At 36.5% G+C, this 18509-nt stretch overlaps 1 protein-coding gene across 1 annotated transcript in view; it reads left to right on the forward strand.

Annotated features, from left to right (window-relative positions):
• Positions 1 to 17185, forward strand: part of LOC138698684 (PI-PLC X domain-containing protein 3-like) — a 40144-nt gene extending 22959 nt beyond the window's left edge. Inside the window, exons 4-6 of the mRNA XM_069824858.1 lie at positions 2273 to 2497; positions 6617 to 6918; positions 12923 to 17185. Of these exons, the coding sequence (XP_069680959.1) occupies positions 2273 to 2497; positions 6617 to 6918; positions 12923 to 13269 (874 nt within the window). The 3' untranslated portion in view covers positions 13270 to 17185. The remainder of the gene's footprint in view (positions 1 to 2272; positions 2498 to 6616; positions 6919 to 12922) is intronic.
• Positions 17186 to 18509: the final 1324 nt, after the last annotated feature.

The raw sequence follows: 18509 nt of genomic DNA on the forward strand, positions 1-18509 counted from the left end.
AAAATTTTCCTCGTTTGCACAGTCCATATGATAAATATTGTTTGCTCTAAAAGCGTAAACATGCTTGTCCTTTAAATAAGATGAAGAAAATAGATGTTTAAATTCTGAGATCTTAAATAGAATGGAGCTGGTCGGTTTCACCATGTCTTTTGTAAATTTCTTTCACTTACGGACTGGACATTCTTCATTACCAACCTTGATTACAGTTGCATGTTTCCCAGTGATAATCTGATATTCTTTTGGCAACACAATTACCTCTTATTTTTTAATTTGATTCTCCTCTTTTCCGAATATATTGTCGCAGGGTAGAGAACTGTGTCCAAGAAGAGGGAATAGAATCCCGTCATATATCAGGGATGATGGAGCTTCATTGTAGAACCATCAACAGATCATCGATATCATAGTAGCATTTTTGTAACTCTCATCCATTTGAGACTAAAAGAATTTTCTCAATTCCATTCATATCATTACATGTCAGTCTATTCCTTCAGAATTTCCTTTAGAAGTCTCATGTTCTAGCATGTGTAAGAAAATGCACTATGTCTCAATATTTTGTCTTATCTCTGCTCAACTACTGTTTCATTGTACATGTAATACTGCTTGGCTTAATATGTTGCTTGGTTAGAAGACGTGGATATGCCAAATTTTGCTGACAATCATAGATCAAAGTGAGAAGGTCTGGAGTCATCTCATTCTTGATTTCATAAAAACTTTTCATTCTTAGCAGATCAATACATTGAGCAGTCATAGCCTGTAATCTTCTGTCTGAAGTAATATTATCATAATTCATAAATTAACGCCTATTACATTAGTTTAAATAAATATTTTTCATAGCAATACAGTCCTTGCCTTATAAATTAGAACAGAATTGTAGAGGTATAATTACTGTGTAACTAAGGTCTAAACCATGTTAGTTTTCTGAAAAATCTAGCGGAAAAACTTAAACCACACAAACTTTGGCAAACATAGACCATTCTGTTTCATGTGCTCTGGAAATATAACGTAAAGATATGAAATATAGCCCATTTTGATCTGTTCAAATAACGGCTGGCATATCTCATTTTGATACAAGTACTAATTTTCTCCATGCATTTTGCATGTCTAAAATAAACCATTTTGAAACTGCACCTTTCACAGTGTAAAGTCTTCAACCCAAACTTGCCAAGGACGTCAATAACTCATTTTCTGAAAAAAAGTCACATAGCCCATTTTGATCTCGGGCGCCTCAATTATGGACATGTACAATGAAATAATGTCAAATGTTTCGGCTAATTTGTAATGGGAAATGAAATAATGTCATTTTTTTTCACCTATTTTTGTTATTTTAGAACCTACCTATTTTGATTTGTGATAGAACCTATTTTAGGTACACCTAATTTAAGATTTTTAGGACCTAAAAGTCCGATGTCTAGTCATCATAATCATCAATATCGCAATAATTAGCTTATTCCCTGCCAATTTTTCAACATGTAGTTTTCATTGATTCTTGTTCTGGTAGATTTTTCCAAGGGATAGTTTGACTTTAAGCCCTGACAATGTGTCTTCGTTTGTTCTACGGTCTTGCTATGTGTAGTTTGCTGTTGTGATCCCCTTGTATCTGCTGCAGTCATACAGGATTCATCTTTATTTTCCGATGGCCTAGACTTGACATCCATATGGTAGTATTGATATTGACAGAATGTCTTAAGAAACTTTTACTCTTATGTATGTGTTTCTGAATTTGAGAAGGTTTTAAGACTTCATTAATTATTCCAGTTAAATTTTATAGTTCTGGTAATAATATCTATTTCGTTTTGATAAGAGATTGATCTTCCAAAATAATTCAGAGTATTTATCTGTTCTATTGTATTGTTGTTTATTACAATTTATTTTTCTTCTGACTGAACTAATGAACACTCGAATCACATCACTGCAGTTGTAGCCACAAAATGAAACTTTCTGATCCAATGTAATGTAATTAAAAAAATAAATGATGTTATGAACAATCCAACATATATTTTTATGTGTAGCTAATGGTGGCTGTTTTGTATGTGTTCATACATTGATATTGAACCAAACCTAGTGTTCCTCAGCCTGGAAACCTTCGAACTCCATCCTGTTGATTGAGACTGCACATGCTTTCTGCAGGATAACTTGTGTAACACTGCAGAGGCCTCAGTTGGCCAAAGCAGGAAATAATGAAGGAAATATGAGGGTGGAAATATATCCAGGGCAGAAGAGAAGGGCCCTCGAAATAAATAAGAAATAATGCACTTGAATGTTGATGTTGCAGACTGCAGCTAGGATCCCTGGCCCTGGGCGGCCTGCTCATCCCAGGGACACACAACTCTGCATGCTACAAGGGCTCGCTGACGCGAAGGGACACGTTCTCGCGCTACCTGCTGACGCAGGACACCAGTGTGTGGGGCCAGCTGGTGCACGGCATCCGCTACCTGGACCTGCGCGTGGGCTACTACCCCCCCAGCAACAAGACGCGCACCAGGGAGCACGGCACCAGGTGTGCAGATGGTCACAGCTCTGACGACAGCTTTCAGTGCCAACACTAATACTTTGACTGTTATCAGTACTACTAACAACTACTTCCACTTCTTGTCATTGCCTTCACTTGTTCTGTGATGCAACGGTTGGCTGCCTGTCTGATGTACGGCATCGGGTTTGTGTCCTCTCAACTTTCACCTTGAAATTTTTTCTGTATTATTTTTACAAATTATTTTAATAACAGGAATTTTTTGAATTGTTACATTTTTTGTTTGGTCCCTTCTTATTTACCCAAAGGAACTTGGCACAAATTTAATTTAATTTTTCTGGTATCTACCAGTTATTTATATAATTCCTTTTACGATCATATGTTAAGATGTTCTCGTAATATGATTTTGAAATTTCAGTTTTGCTTTTCGTAGATAGGTATGTCTTTATTCGACATTAAATCTTTGGCCATGATATATATATATATATATATATATATATATATAGATATATATGTCTGTGGCCGGGAGAAAAAAGGTCTTAAGTATAAATTTTATATTTTTCAGGAGAGCAGTAGAAAGATTGAAATTGGTGTCAATTATAGAGTTTTTTTAATTAAGAGGTTTTTCCTGGATATTATTTGTTTATGTTTTTTCTAAAATAGGTAATGTTGGTCATTTAACAATTTTCTTGATTATTTCCAGAAATAGCCGCACTTAAGCCCTTTTAAGACTAGAACCCAAACTGAGTAGAAGGGACTATTAAACATAAGACCTTTTTCATGTCAAAATAAATGAGAAATGTAAATTATTAGGAATGCAAAATGGGTCTTAAACAATTATAGGACTGTTTACCTGGTGCTTAAAGTTTTAAAAGGAAAGGGCATCAGTATGTGATAAAATGGCTAAAATACAAGTTAGATCTTTTTAATAGGGAAGCATGGAAAGTAAACATGTGACGGTTTGTAAGGAATAAAGCATTAAATATTCTTAAGTCCTTTTTTCTGTGTGTGCTCGATTCAAAAAGTGCTTATGACATTTGGTAACGCTCTATAAATCCAGTCAGGAGTCTTATTTGACCAGATTGTAGAGAATTGTTTTCGCTTTCAGAATATATAAAAATGTCATTTTCACAAAAAAATTGACTTCAGACTTTTTTCCTCCCTGCCACAGATATATATATTCTCAGTGAATGTTTTCATATATTAATTTCTCTGTTTCGATGTCCATATCATATTCCTTTATAGTAGTAGTAGTAATAGTAGTAGTAGTAATTTATTCACCATAAAGATCTTTACAAATCATGACTTCGTCAATCTTATTTCTAAGTCTTAATCTAGTTTCTGATTATACTATGGACATATTTATGAATTTGTAGCTTTCTTATTGCAGGACATCTGCTGACATGATACAATTACACATTAGTAGGCACTTTCTGCAAGGTCTAAAGACATAAATTCCTCTACAGTATATGACATATGATGCAGCAGCAACCTGTTGACCATGCTTTTAAACTTCTTTTGTTTACTACTTATTATGGAGCTTGGAATAGTCACTGTTCAAGATTTTGAGACATGATGTAGAGTCTTAGAAAAAAGTTTCATCTCTCATATAGGCCTCCTTCATAAGTCCCAGAAAGGAGGCAGTGCGCATGATCAGACATACAACGAAACAAAACTAATTTTATTACTTCAACTAGTCATTCTCTTGTGAACCAGATTGCTCGTCCTTTAACCATGCGCACTGTGTCCTTTCTGCGATTTACAAAGTAACCGTGTGACAAGACTTTTCCTAAGACTGTAATAGATCTTCTGTCTTATGACAGATCACTGCACTAATGCTACCTTTAGGGAACGTTTTCAAATTTGGCAGAATGAACATCCAGTGTCCAACTGGTGGAAATTTCAGCAGGTGGGCCTGTATCTACAAAAAATCTTAAATAAATTAATGTTCAAATCCTCACCAAAGACCTGCGTGCTGGTACACTACAAATGAAACAGATAACAATCCTGTAGGCCTATATCCATAGATGACTGAATACGGAGGTTATGTAAGTGTGTTAGGCTGTAATTAGTAGACTGCTTATCACACAATTCTGAATTACGGCAATATAGAAGCCTGCATACAACGAATGGAGGCACCAGTATCGATGCTGTGTTACAAAGATCGTTAGATACGTTAGAATCACAAGGATGTGTGCCAGTTATCATAAAGCTGGTGCACCGCAAACTGGAAATGTTAGACCTGTGTATGGAAACTCAATGCAATAAACATTCACATATATCTCGCGACATTTCTTTGTTAAAAGCCTTTCCTCTACAAGACTCTTTCGTGTAAAATATTTGAATGGAATATTCTACATAATGGACACTTTTTTTGTTTAAGGTTTCATTGTCAGAATTTGTTGAGCACTGAAAGGTCGTTACTCTGACGCCTGGTTTCATATCCAATTTATTGTTAAATTCGCATATTTTGCTGCTTGTTACCAGGGCTGGGCAGTATTTGAAATACATTTGAATTTTGTATTTTGTAATTTGTAAGGATTTTCGAAAGTATTTGTATTTTGTATTTAAATACATAAAACTGATGTATTTTATATTTCAAATACTCAAAATACTTTTTCTTCTTCTTGTTCTTCAAGTTTTGGCTTTCGATTTGAAGAATGAATTTTTGTCTTATTTGCCTACCCATTTCAGTTGTGCTAGCCATACACTTAGTTTTCTTGCCACAACTGATTTCCTTAATGCCATAAAGAAATCTCCAACAGCATCAAGGATCCCTCACCCAACACTTGCTAAGTGTTCAGCATTATGGAATGCATCTAGGAGACTCAAATACTCAGAAATTATATCAGATGTCTTGAAATATTCATTAAAGTTTCCTTGCCCAACTCGATGGAATTCTCTTTATGACTCAATCTCTCAAATATTGCAATTCAAACATGATATAAAGAGTATATGTGAAAAACTGGGATTGCCAACCTTCAAAGATGTTGAGTTTCAGTATCTTGAAGAATATTGTGCAGTTCTGAAACCCATTGTTGTAGCCCTTAATTTAATGCAAATGAGAAGACGTGCTATTACGGCCAACTTTTGTCCACATTAATTTGCCTTAAAAAAGATTACATATTCTGTTATCTAGTAATCTACGCCATCTATTCCCAGTAACTCTAATCCTAGTAAGTTCGCTTTCATCAAGGTTTAAAGTGATGTTTGATCTGATCCCAGAAGAAAATTGAGCTATTTTGGCAGCTTGCTCCACCCATCATTGAAGATGAGATGGCTACCTGACATTGCCTCACTAAATGATAAGAACAGGACACAGAATATGTGTGTGAAATCAGCTGAGCAGTTGTCTGCTACATCTCTGGTCAGTTCAGACGATGAAGACGATGAAAACAATTCTTATGTTTTCAACTCAAGTAAAACAGACTTTGAAAAACAAACAGAAAAGAACTTGTCTGCAGTGGAGTATGAGCTCATACAATTCTTCAATGGCAAAGGGACAACCCTGTGCACTCTAGAGAATTACCCAACAGTGAAACAAGCTTTTATAAATATAATGCAAGTTTGTGTTCCTCTGCACCTGTAGAAAGACTGTTCTGTTTTGCAGGATTTATTCATTCACCAGCAAGGGGATCCTTATCTGATGAACATTTGAGGAACTGGTTGTTTTCAAAGGGAGCAGTAATTATTCATATGCAGCATAATTTCATTGCTGACTGGGAAAAGGAAGAATGTTCAGTTACAGTGTTTATATAAAACTTCGAGGTAAAAATACGTTTAATGTTAATATAATATTTTAGATTTTCAGTAATATTCTTATTTCTTTAGGCCTAAGTTATATATTTTATCGAGTATTTGAAATACAAATGTATTTTGAGCCTTTGAAATACAAATGTATTTTGGTTAATTTTTTTAAAGTATTTTGTATTTGTATTTCACATACAATTATTTGAAGTATTTTGTATTTGTATTTGAAATACTTGCATGTCAGTATTTTGCCCAGCCCTGCTTGTTACAGAGTAAGTATTGGAATTAGCCAGACTATTTCCAGTTTGCACTGGACCTGCTACATGTATTTTAGTCAAGACTGTCCATCTGATAGAGGCAGTTATCTGTTGGCACACGCGTGTGTCTGGAAATGTGCAGGTTCTGGGTGAACCACGACTTGATCCGAGTGGGGCCGCTGCTGCCTGTGCTGCGCGAGGTGAAGGAATTCCTGCTCAAGACGAAGGGCGAGGTGTTGATCCTGGACCTGCACCGCTTCCCTGTGGGCTTCCACGGCCGGCCCGCTCGCCACCGTCGTCTGGTGGCGCTGCTGACGCGTGAGCTGGGGGCCCTCGCCCTGCCGGTGTCTGCGGCCAGTGCCATCACCTTGCTGAGAGACATCTGGGACCGTGGGGACAACCGACGCCTCATTGTGGCATATGGGGACAAAACAGTGGCTGCAGGTATTGTATTGTATTGTATTGTATTTATTAACATTCCATGGTATTCATACATTGCTTTACAGCTAGAATATGAAACAAGTCAAAAACTTAATACTACCGGTATTATAAAGTCTTAATTTATAGTCACAGTCTAGTTGAAATATATACAGACGAGATTTACAATATAGTCTACTAGTACAACACAAAGTTTTAGTATCAATTTCATGAAGTGTTATTGAATGTCACGAATTCACCTACAGAATAGAAGGCGTGAGAAATTAGGTACTTCTTTAATTTGCCCCTAAATAATTTTATGTTTTGAGTTTCATTTTTTATATCGATAGGGAGGCTATTAAAAATGTTTACTGCCATATAACGCACTCCTTTTTGATAGCACAATAGACTTCCCGATGGAGTATGAAAGTCATTTTTTTGACCTGTATTTATGCTATGAACTGTTGAATTAGTGACAAAGTTTTCACGATTACATACGAGGAAGATTATTAATGAAAAGATATACTGACAAGCCATGGCCATTATTTGTAGTTTTTTTTAAATAGTCCTACACGATTCCCTAGATTTGGCACCTACTATTATTTTAATTACTCTTTTTTGTAATAGGAATATACTGTTACTATCTGTGGAATTTCCCCAGAATATTATTCCAAAACTCATTACTGAGTGGAAGTGTGCAAAGTATATTGTTTTTAAGGTATTGATATTTACTATCTTTTGCATAGATCTAATAGCAAAACATCTGAATTTAGTTTGGGGGTAATTTCTTTAATATGATTTTTCCAATTTAACACATTATCGATTTTTAAGCCAAGAAATTTGGTTGTTGTTGTTTCTAATAGGGATCTATTATTAATTATTGCGCTAGAAATGTGCGAGGTTGAATTAGGACAGGATTTAAATTGAGTTATGTTAGTTTTGTTAAAATTTAATACCAATTTATTGCCTGAGAACCAGTCACATATTTTGACGAGAATTTCCTCTGTTGAAGATTGGAATGTGTTGGAGTTATGGGCTGTAATTACTATACTTGTGTCATCTGCAAATAATAATTATGGGATGACCTACATCTTTTATTAGGGGGGCAAGATCATTTATGAACACTAGAAAAAGTAGGGGACCTAATATTGATCCTTGAGCTATGAAGTGAGAGTGACCACCGTAGGAAAGGGACCTCATTATCTTTAACAAACCAATTTATCAGGAGAGCTGATAACAGTGGAGGATGAGATGTAGATTTCACATTTTGGGTTATGGGCAATTGTGTTATATAACTTCCGGTAGGTCTCAGCTCAGTATTCAGCTGCTAGATGGTGTAGAAATTCATTTTTGTAGCCCTTGCACAAAACAGGAAAGGAACTTCATTTTCTGCGATAGTATTCAACTGTTAATCATGAACATGCGATTTGTTACCTTGGAAACGGAAACAGATGCAACCTGTTTATTTACACTAGCATCCCTTCTCGTGCTGCTCTATCTCTCCATATATATTGCTTCCTCTTCAGTGCATGTTTAGCCGTTACAGAGAGAAGATAACTTTTGTAGTGGTTTGTGTGACCACATGTCCATATTTTCGTAATTTTTGTCAACTGACAGTTTTATGAATAACAATGAGTCAGAGTTCTGGACCATCAGACGCTATTTGGGTTATTTCCAAGAAGTCGTCGCTGAACGATTCACAGCGTTTATAGTTCACTTCTATTGTTACACAAGAAGATGGATGCACTGAACGATTCACATCATTTATAGTTCACTTCTGTGAACGATTCCATTGTCTATTGTTACACAACATTTTCAAGATGGATGCTAATGCCAATGCTGCGCTATAAACCAATTTTCGGCAATCTAATGTAAAAGACTGCCTACAATTATTTGGAAAGTTTCAGAGAAAATACACAAATTCAATCTTCTAACACAATTTTGTTGTTTTTAAATTAAGTAATTTGCTGGGAGGCGTCAGATATATAGGCCACTCTTACACTAAACCTGGAGTAATTTAACCTTATTAATCAAATAAATGATTCTACTTACTGTTTTTTATATGCTCACTTGTATGTAATTTCTATTTTATACATATTTCATTGTTATTTTCCATCCAAAGATCATTAAGAACGATGAATATTACTTAATATGTCTATCTTTCTTCAAATAGTGTTTATATGCCATGTTAATTTTCATTTGTTTTCATAAGTTAACAATGATGCACATTGGAAGCAACATATAAGAAATTATTTTCCTACACAATCCACGCTATATTCACGTTGTTTTGGAATTATTAATCGAAGATGGTTTGCTTATTATTTATTACACGCACATTTGTATGTAATTTCTATTCCATACGTTTTTTTTCTATCCCCCGATCATTAAGAATGGTGAATATTGTTCATGCTTGTTTCCTGTGTTTCTTAAAATAATGTTATGTGGCATGTTAGTTTTTATTTGTCGTTATTTACGTAAAAATGATGCGCCAAAAAATAAAAAATAATAATAATTCCGTACTCACTCCACATCCTATGTATTCACGTTTGTTTTTCAGTGATTTATTAAAGAATGTACCAGTATTTAAAAGACTAATAATTTAGAAACATGTTACATAAATCATCCTTGTGCCAAAATAGAATGCTCCCTGGACCAAATTGTCGTATTTTGCAGTGGTCGTCAGTACTCGCTGAAATGGGTAATAATAATATAATAAAATTATGTTGTACGTAGCATTTAGAATCATGTTACATAAATCATCCTTGTGCCAAAAGAGAATGCTCCCTGGACCAAATTATCGTATTTTGCAGTGGTCGTCAGTACTCGCTGAAATGGGTAATAATATAATATAATTGTGTTGCACGTAGCAAGCGGGGTATCGGGGCTTTATGATGATCCGACGTGTAGCACATGATGAAAAAAAGCGGGGTATCGGGGCTGCAAGCCCCGATGATGATCCGACGTGTAGCACATGATGCAAAAAGCGGGGTATCGGGGCTGCAAGCCCCGATGATGATCCGACGTGTAGCACATGATGAAAAAAAGCGGGGTGTCGGGCACTGAAAAGTGCCTTTTCGAAAGCATGGTGATGCGCATTTGACAAACGCAGTGTACGTACTTGCTAATAATCCCTTTTTATTTATCGTTATTTACGTAAAAATGATGCGTCAAAAAATAATAATTTCGTACTCACTCCACTTCCTATATTCACATTTGTTTTTCAGTGATTTATTAAAGAATGTACCGGTATTTAAAAGACTAATAATTTAGAAACATTTTACATAAATCATCCTTGTGCCAAAAGACGATGCTTCCTGGACCAAATTATCGTATTTTGCAGTGGTAGTCAGTACTTGCTGAAATGGGTAATAATATAATATAATTATACGTAGCAAGATCGATTATTCAATTGATAGGATATTTTATGAGGTTGTCATGACTGAGATATCTATTGTCAATTGCTTTTATTTGTCAGAAGGCCTTGACTGACGGGTATATAAGGACCGGCGCTCTTAGGGGTGGAGGTCGGGATTTGAGATGGCTCACAAGTAACAAGAGAAGGGAGAGAGATACCTAGTATTTTAAAGATTTATATCGTTCACTAGATGAGTTGATTCAACTAACCTGGAAATAATGTGAATCGTTCAGCGACGACTTCTTGTAAATAACCCAATAATTCGACGAAAATTACGAAGGAACTATTTCAGAGTGGTCAGAAGAAGATATGAGTGACGTAGAAGACAGTGACGATGTTATTGAAAGCGATCATAACGTTCGTAACACAGACATCAAGACAGAAGTGGAAGAAAATGCAGGTGAAGCTATAAGTCATCTACTGGAAATTCGATAACTTGTTATCTGGAATGTAAAGGAAGATGTGTTGAAGTGAAAGAAATTTCTCATGGGAAAAAATTATCAAGTTTTTAGTTCTTGCAATTTTCATTGAATTGTGATGTCAGTAACCATAATACATCAGTTATACAACAATGTACATGCTGACGTCGATAATATATGTAGGCTACTGTAAACTGCGTGCTTAGCTTTATACAGAATAGAGATTACATAACAGCTATAATCACACTCTGGCAAAGGTGTGATCCTCTCTTTCCACTGTATTTTGACTATGAAAAGGAATTTACCCAATCTCTTTTGCTTGCTAACGTTAAGGGGACCGTTTATTTTTTAAAAGCTGTTTCAGTATTTACAGTGAAACCTCTCATTTACGGACATCGAACGGACGTAACAATCTGTCCGCATCTGGGAGGTGTCCTTTATTGGGAGGGAGGCTCTCCAATCTAACAGTAAATTTATAATATGCATTGTGTATGCCTTCACGCTTTAAATGAAATATATTACTGTAGTTTAATTCTAAATAGATACTACAGTAAATTCTTTGCAACTTTGAACTACAGAGATAAGACCGAAAAAGGAAAATACAGTACTGTGTCATGCAATTTTATTCTATGTCTACAGTTATGCAGTACTGTAATTTACAGTTGTCAACTTAACCTTTACGTTCAGGTGCCATGTCTCTCGAAACAGAACAACTGATTGAAGTGAAGAGAATAATCCTACCAACTCTATCATGTGTCGAATACAATTTCAAGATCGTGGAAACCTTGGACCCATCAGACAGGTTAAATTTTATAACTTTGTTTACCCACCCGCTTGCAGCTAACAAGGGGTAGCTGGCTGGGCTAGTGATAGCCTACGAGACCCTTATTGTCTTCTTTCATGATAAGGAATTTCTGTACTAAATTTTCCATTTTTGTAACACATTAGGTATTGAAATCCAAGTTCTGTCCGCAGTCAGGAGGTAAAGCCAGCTTTAGGACTGTGAAACAGCTGTCCGTGTCCGTGTTTGAGAGTGTCCGTAAACGAGAGTTAAATTTATCATTATTTCTATATTATTTCAGTTGGGACATAAAAATCTGTCCGTATGTGAGGAGTGTCCGTATTTTGGGGGTGTCCTTAAGGAGAGGTTTCACTGTATTGTGACAGCGACGTGAGATTCGAACTCACGACCAGCGTCCCGCGAGAGAGAGCATATCGCGCGGGCTTCATGAAGCATGAGGGACGGCGCGCGGCGGAGAGGGGAAAGGCCCACGCGACGAGGGGAGAGTGCACGCGCAACTGCTGCATGCGGAGTAAGGGGGAATGGACCTTCCCGACCCTTCCAGAAGTGCGTCGAAGTGGAGATATCCAGATAATTCTCTACACACCTGTAGAAATTTCTCGCAACTATGATTTTGCTATAAAAGAAGAAGCGCCAGCGAACTCGGGCAGTTTTTCAGTTATTCAGTCAGTGAGTAAGCCAGAGCAAGCAAGCCAGACTTGTGTGCCGGAGTTCGACTCGAGTGTGCGTCCGCATCTGCGTCAGCATCCGAAGGCCTGAGTTCGAGTGCAGTGGACCGCAGTTGGAGGGACCTGAGTTCGAGTACAGTGAACTGTCTCTGAAGGTCTGTGGTTCGAGATACTGTGAACTCGAGTGACTGAGCTAGAAGAACTGTGAACTGAGAACTGATAGTTCTGATTTGTAAATAGTGCTTTGTAAATATTAGTTAAGATTAACAGTTCATTGTTGTTCGTACTAGTCCAAGTAAATTGTCATTGTCATCGGTGGAATGCTATAACGAATACTGTGTTGGGTGAAAATCCAATTGTTGACGAGAGCGTTTAAGGCGAATTGTAGAAAGGAATTATTGTTGGAAGAATAAAATCCTATTGTTGAGTAGAAATAAAATTTACAGTATATTAAAAAAATGTAGGTCTATTGTCTAGCTCAGATCATTAGTCGCAGTACAGTTTAGATCTATATGAATTGGGCCTTCAACTTGTCCCTGTCGATGTTCTTTAGCCTCAATGCCTAATCTCCACCTATCAGTCCCTTTGTTTCTTATTCTAATGCACTCTTCTTGTTCAAGTTTCTTGATCCTAGGTGGAACATGGAAATAAGAAATCTCAGTAATCACAGTGTTCTGCTTTTTAAGACAATCAAGGCTCAGTGCTGACTTGTGCTGCCCTGTGCCAGAGTCCACGTGGCTGTGGGGTCCGCTGACGCAGACCTGGGGCAACCAGCAGACGCCGAGCGGGCTGCGCAGCTTCCTGCAGCGGAGCATGGACAGCGCCAAGCAGCGCGCACCCGCGCTCTGGGCCGCCATGGCCGAGCTCACCCCCACGCCCCTCGACGTGATGTTCAACCCCACCGGCAGCCTGCGCGCCATGGCCGACGCCGTCAACCGCAACCTGACGAGCTGGTTCCGCAACCAGTGGTGGCCGCACGCCAACATCATCGCCACCGACTTCTTCCTGGGCAACAACCTCGTCGACGTGGCCGTGGCAGCCAACTTGCGCAAGATCAACATGGTGGAGTCGTGAGCGGCTTCCTTCTCCATAGCTTTATAGCACAGTCTAGTATATACAGTCGCGAAGCTCAATACGTAGTAAATATGCAAACATTAGATAGTTGCTCACCACTAGGATCGCTACTATCGCCTCATTACAGGCAATGCAAAATAGTACCGTCACAGTCTAGTGTTTCTAGCACCCTCAAAACTCAAGCTTCGTGACTGTATATAGTAGACTGTGATTATAGTACAACCGATTTCAAGAGAAATCACCCACCCACATATTCAGAGGTTGTCTTTGTACTCTGAGCTCGTAACTTTGTGATGCTGTATTTACTCGTGTAAGAGCCCTAAATTTATTGCCAAATTCTGACCTAAAATCAGAGGTGGAGCCTATACACGAGACATTGTAAGGAGAGCGAGTCGGCAGAGTGGTACACTGCCTTGCTGAGGGAGCCAAAGAGGTCGGCCCACTGCAATGATATATATGAGTCAAAATAGCGACTATTTCTTTCGATTAATTAACGTATATTTCATCTTCACTTCTCCATTACCAATATATTATGTCATAAAAGTCGGGAATACCGTATTTTATAACAATAAAGCTTGAATTTCACATATGATGAAGACCCTTTGCTACTCTAGGAATCAGAGGTATTCATCATAATCTTAATCATTTGAGCCGTTCAGAGCAAGAGTGGTGTAAGTAAAAAATGAGTAATGAGAGTTAAAGTAAACATTATATAAAATACAGCGCAAAGTAGCAATTAATATTCAATTTATTTAAACTATTAGTAGTCAGTGAATAGCAGGAAGGCCATATTAATTGCTACTTTGCGCTGTATTTTATAGAATGTTTACTTTAACCCTCATTATCCAATTTTGACTTACACTACTTTTGCTCTGAACGGCTTATTTATTGCATCCACTGATCATATACGTACCAGTACCTACATGATATAGGACATGTCATATTCACCAAAACTAATAATTAATTATATAATACACATAAAAGTAATAACTATAATTAAATGCAACACTACGAATATACAAAACTTGGGACTTAATTCTAGAAAACTACAGGTCACGTGAATTTCGGCTATAAGGCCCGTTTGCAATGTGTCTTGAAGTCAGGAGCTGAAACAGAGGGATTCCAAGAATTCATCAACGCTATAGAAGCAGTAGTGTAATAGCAAAATGAATAAGACCCTTTTAAATTTTTAGTGCAGAGATATTTCTTTCAGGTGGTAACTAGGCAACCAGTTTAAGACCAATATGAATAAAATTATTTTCATATAATGTGGCATGAAAGGGAGTTTTATGAATATAATTTTTCTCATTGATATCATTTTTCCTCCTTGGATGATGAATCTTACAACAGATTATGATTATTGTAAATTACCTTCGAGGTCTATGAAGAGGTGCACTGCGTTGCGTCTGAAGGCGGCGGAATTAGAAGAGCGGACATCGTGGCTCTAGACAAGACTAATAGTAAAGGCTTTATACGGGACCCAACTGTTAGATTTGAGATGAGCCAGACCCAACCATCCGAGGTCAACAAAGAGAAACAACAAATTTATGAGCCTACTATTCCGTATTTTCGAGAAAAATATCAGATGAAAGGCACCTGGGAAGTACATGGTTTAATGATCGGAGTGAGGGGCACCATCCCACGATCAACTGTAAACACTACCAAAACATTTGGAATCCATGACATCATTCCAAAAATAAGTACTTCTAGCATTAAAGGGTCTGTGGCGATTCTGAAAAATCATTTATACGAAATATCATAATCCCCCCCACCTCTTTCTATCCGTTAGTGTGTGATTGTTACAATATATGTACAAATTTATTATTTCTTAAATTTAAGCTCCTAGTTCACATTTCAATTTGACTCATCTATTTTACTGTAATCGTTACTATTCTTATATGTGTGTTATTCTCTGTTTTTGGCAACCCAGGATGCCTGGGCAGACTATTTCTTGGAAATAAATTATATTATATATATATAGAGATAAAGTATGCAGGCATCCCGACATTGAACACAAACTGTGTAATTACGTGATCCAGATAAAACGGGTATGTACCCTATGCAAGGATAGCCAAAGCACTGGTCAACAATCACTGTATTGACTGCTTTGCAGCCGGAAATATTTAAGCTCCAAGTTCAAGAATACGGTATCTTTATTTATTTCTGAATATGATTCTTAAAATTAGAGTGGGGAATGTACACGAGCGGAACTTGTACACGAGTAAATACGGTACGTATTCTGAACACACTTCGTTGACATTCTTAAAATGTGTGTTGATAATTTTTCATACCAGTACAGGAGTACACCACACTGAACTAGGCCTGAATTTTATCAATTTCAGCTTCGGTGAAACTACCCAAAAATCTCTTGCGACATATTCCCATTCACTCCTTTTTTTCTAATAAATAATTTTGAATCTCGTTTGGAAACATATTGTAGCCTATGCTTCAGTGCACTAATCTATTAAAAAAACTGAGAACTGTCAACTGTTTTCAGATATACCAACCGATATCAAACTTGTTCACAATTTACCAGTACCACACTGTATTAGCCTATAGCAAGTTTGAAGTAGGCCTACTGTTTGACACACTATATTTCTCTAAAAAATGGTACCTATTTGGAATGATCCTATTCTTTGTGAGTCAGGAAATAGTTTAGAATCAAGTGGTAATTTTGTAGTTTTGAAACTTTGAAAATAGATGAAGGTGATCATGATCATTTAAATTAAATAGGCATACGTTATATAACATGCTGAAATTTGTCCTACCCCGAACTGTGGATAATAAAATACATGAACCATAATTTATATATATATATATATATATATATATATATCAAACTTGAGTTTTCTAGGACGAATTTCTTGCTTTTCAAAGTAGGATATTCCCTTTGTCTTTAGAAATGATTTGAATATTTTTAACGTAACAGAAAGAAGTACGGTACAACTACAAACAGAATTGATAAAAGTAGGCCTATATAACTAGTCTACTACAAAACGTAGAGGGAAACTACCAGCTTCTTTCTTGAGCTACAAATTGAATCTTATAGGAAGTGAGGGATGTCCAAGAACATAATAGGCAGATGAGTTTTTTATTGTCAACTGTCAATTACATGTAGGTACCATGAGGTTGATAATAATGAAGAAACTTGTTCACAATTTTACAAACGTCAAGAATAAAATAAGAGAAACTATTTGAAGTTTGTACATGATTTACAACTAGTGTGTCTGAATTGTGCTTATGAGATTATTCAATTTAAAACAGATGAAAGTTTAGATAAATACATAGGTCTGGATGAACACTACCAATGAGAAAATTGTATAACTCAATACCTAATAAATTTATCTAAATGCTGTTTGCTTTAAGTTTTTATGGTGGCAACACTGTAATTCCATTCCTCGTGATTTTCAATTGTTAAGTTTTATGTTAGCGACACTGTTATTTTATTCATTGTTGCTGACATTTCCAAATGTCATGAAGTCTGCCGAGCCACACAAGATGGAGATTCATTGATCACCATTAAGACTTGGTGAGTTCCTGTGTATTTTGCAGCAAACGGCATTTGGATAATTGTTTGGTTGTTAAGTTATAAAAATTTCCTTATCGGAATTGTTCATACTGGACATTGTATTGTTTGTGGCATTATTTGTAGTAAGTATTTAGAATCATTTCATTTGTCTTGTACGGTTCATTTATTTTCAGCAACTTCTAAAATGTGGTATTAAATATTCACACATTCTTCGAAATTGAAGTAAATTTTTTTCACAATATTACGAGTAGAACATTTGGTTTAAGCATTTGCAGTATAAACTGTCATGTGTCTGTTGTTGGCACATTTTATTTGTGTAATAGACGTAACTTGGATTGTATATATGTCTTTCAATAAACAGCACATAATAGTGCCTCACTAATGAAAGTTCTGCATATCTGCTAGCATAAGCTTAGAGGACAGACTTCCGTCTCTGGTGTTGGGCTACAGAATCACATCACAGTGTACAGTTGTATTTGGATCATCAGTTGTTAAGGTTTGTAGGCCTAATGTTCGCCCAGATAATGTTATACATTTACCATAGAGCTTACCTACACATTACTAATTATGGTACAAATACCGGTATCGTAGATATGACATCCTGAAAGCATAGTTTTACTTTGCCTGCGATAAAGGATGGGATTCCATATGAAACACATGAATTATGAAGAGTTGATTTACTGAAATTAAAAGAAATTTTATCTCAACTAATTTGACTTAATACTAAGTCCATCATGAACTCCAGTGTAATATCGATACAATCAACTGTAAGAGTAAAAGGAGATTTCTGAATACATAGAAGATGGATACAAAAGTAAAGAGGTAATTGTGAATGCTGTGGATCCTGTGGTTTGTGCCAAGAATATCAGAATTTAATTCTACCAAACGATATCACAAGGGTAGCGGTGTCAGTATCAGTGGCGTATACTGGTTTAAGGGTCTGGGCTACCGCTGACCCTATTATTACGCAAAATATATTTTAAAATCCCTATAATAAAATTCCTTACCTATTTATATGCGAATTCCAGACGTCTTGATTGGGACGAAAATACTTTGATGACTTCGTCATTGAAATTACAGTTGGGCCGGTAGCCTGCAAAATACGCCCCTGGTCAGTATAGTGAAACTTATGCGAACTTTGTTATTTTGAGAGAAAGAAATAAAGCAACTTACAGGTACCAGTACCAGTACCGTATATTTTAAACCACTGTTTCTCAACCTTTTTGATGAGCTCCCCGCTTTTCCTCACATTACATTAATGTGGCTGCCTGGCCTAAGGTGTAGAGTAAAATAATTGTAGAATAGTATCCAGTATTCATTCATTAGCTGCCAATATGCTTGTAATACAAGTTTCTGACATTGTGAAAATCTTAAAGTTGCATAAAATCTTTAAATTATAATTTAGTAGATTAAAACTATACATAATAACTAAATATAAAATTACAATAAGTTACACTAAAATTGGCATTGTACAAAATGACTTAGGATAATAACATATACTGTGTGTTAAAGGGGGCTGGGTGAAATTTTGGTCATTTTCAGTCAAAAATAGCACTTTTTGTGCAAAATGAATCAGCAATCGGTTATGATGTCATCAGCACACTCCACACGCACCGAAAGAGTTGCTCTCGCCAGGAATTTGTCCACATTTTTCAAGAGGCAATTTTTATGGTGCGGATCAGTGAATGAATCTGTATTTAAAATAATGCAA

This window comes from Periplaneta americana, chromosome 4 (genome assembly GCF_040183065.1).
Source record: "Periplaneta americana isolate PAMFEO1 chromosome 4, P.americana_PAMFEO1_priV1, whole genome shotgun sequence".
In the NCBI taxonomy this organism is placed as follows: Eukaryota; Metazoa; Arthropoda; class Insecta; order Blattodea; family Blattidae; genus Periplaneta; species Periplaneta americana.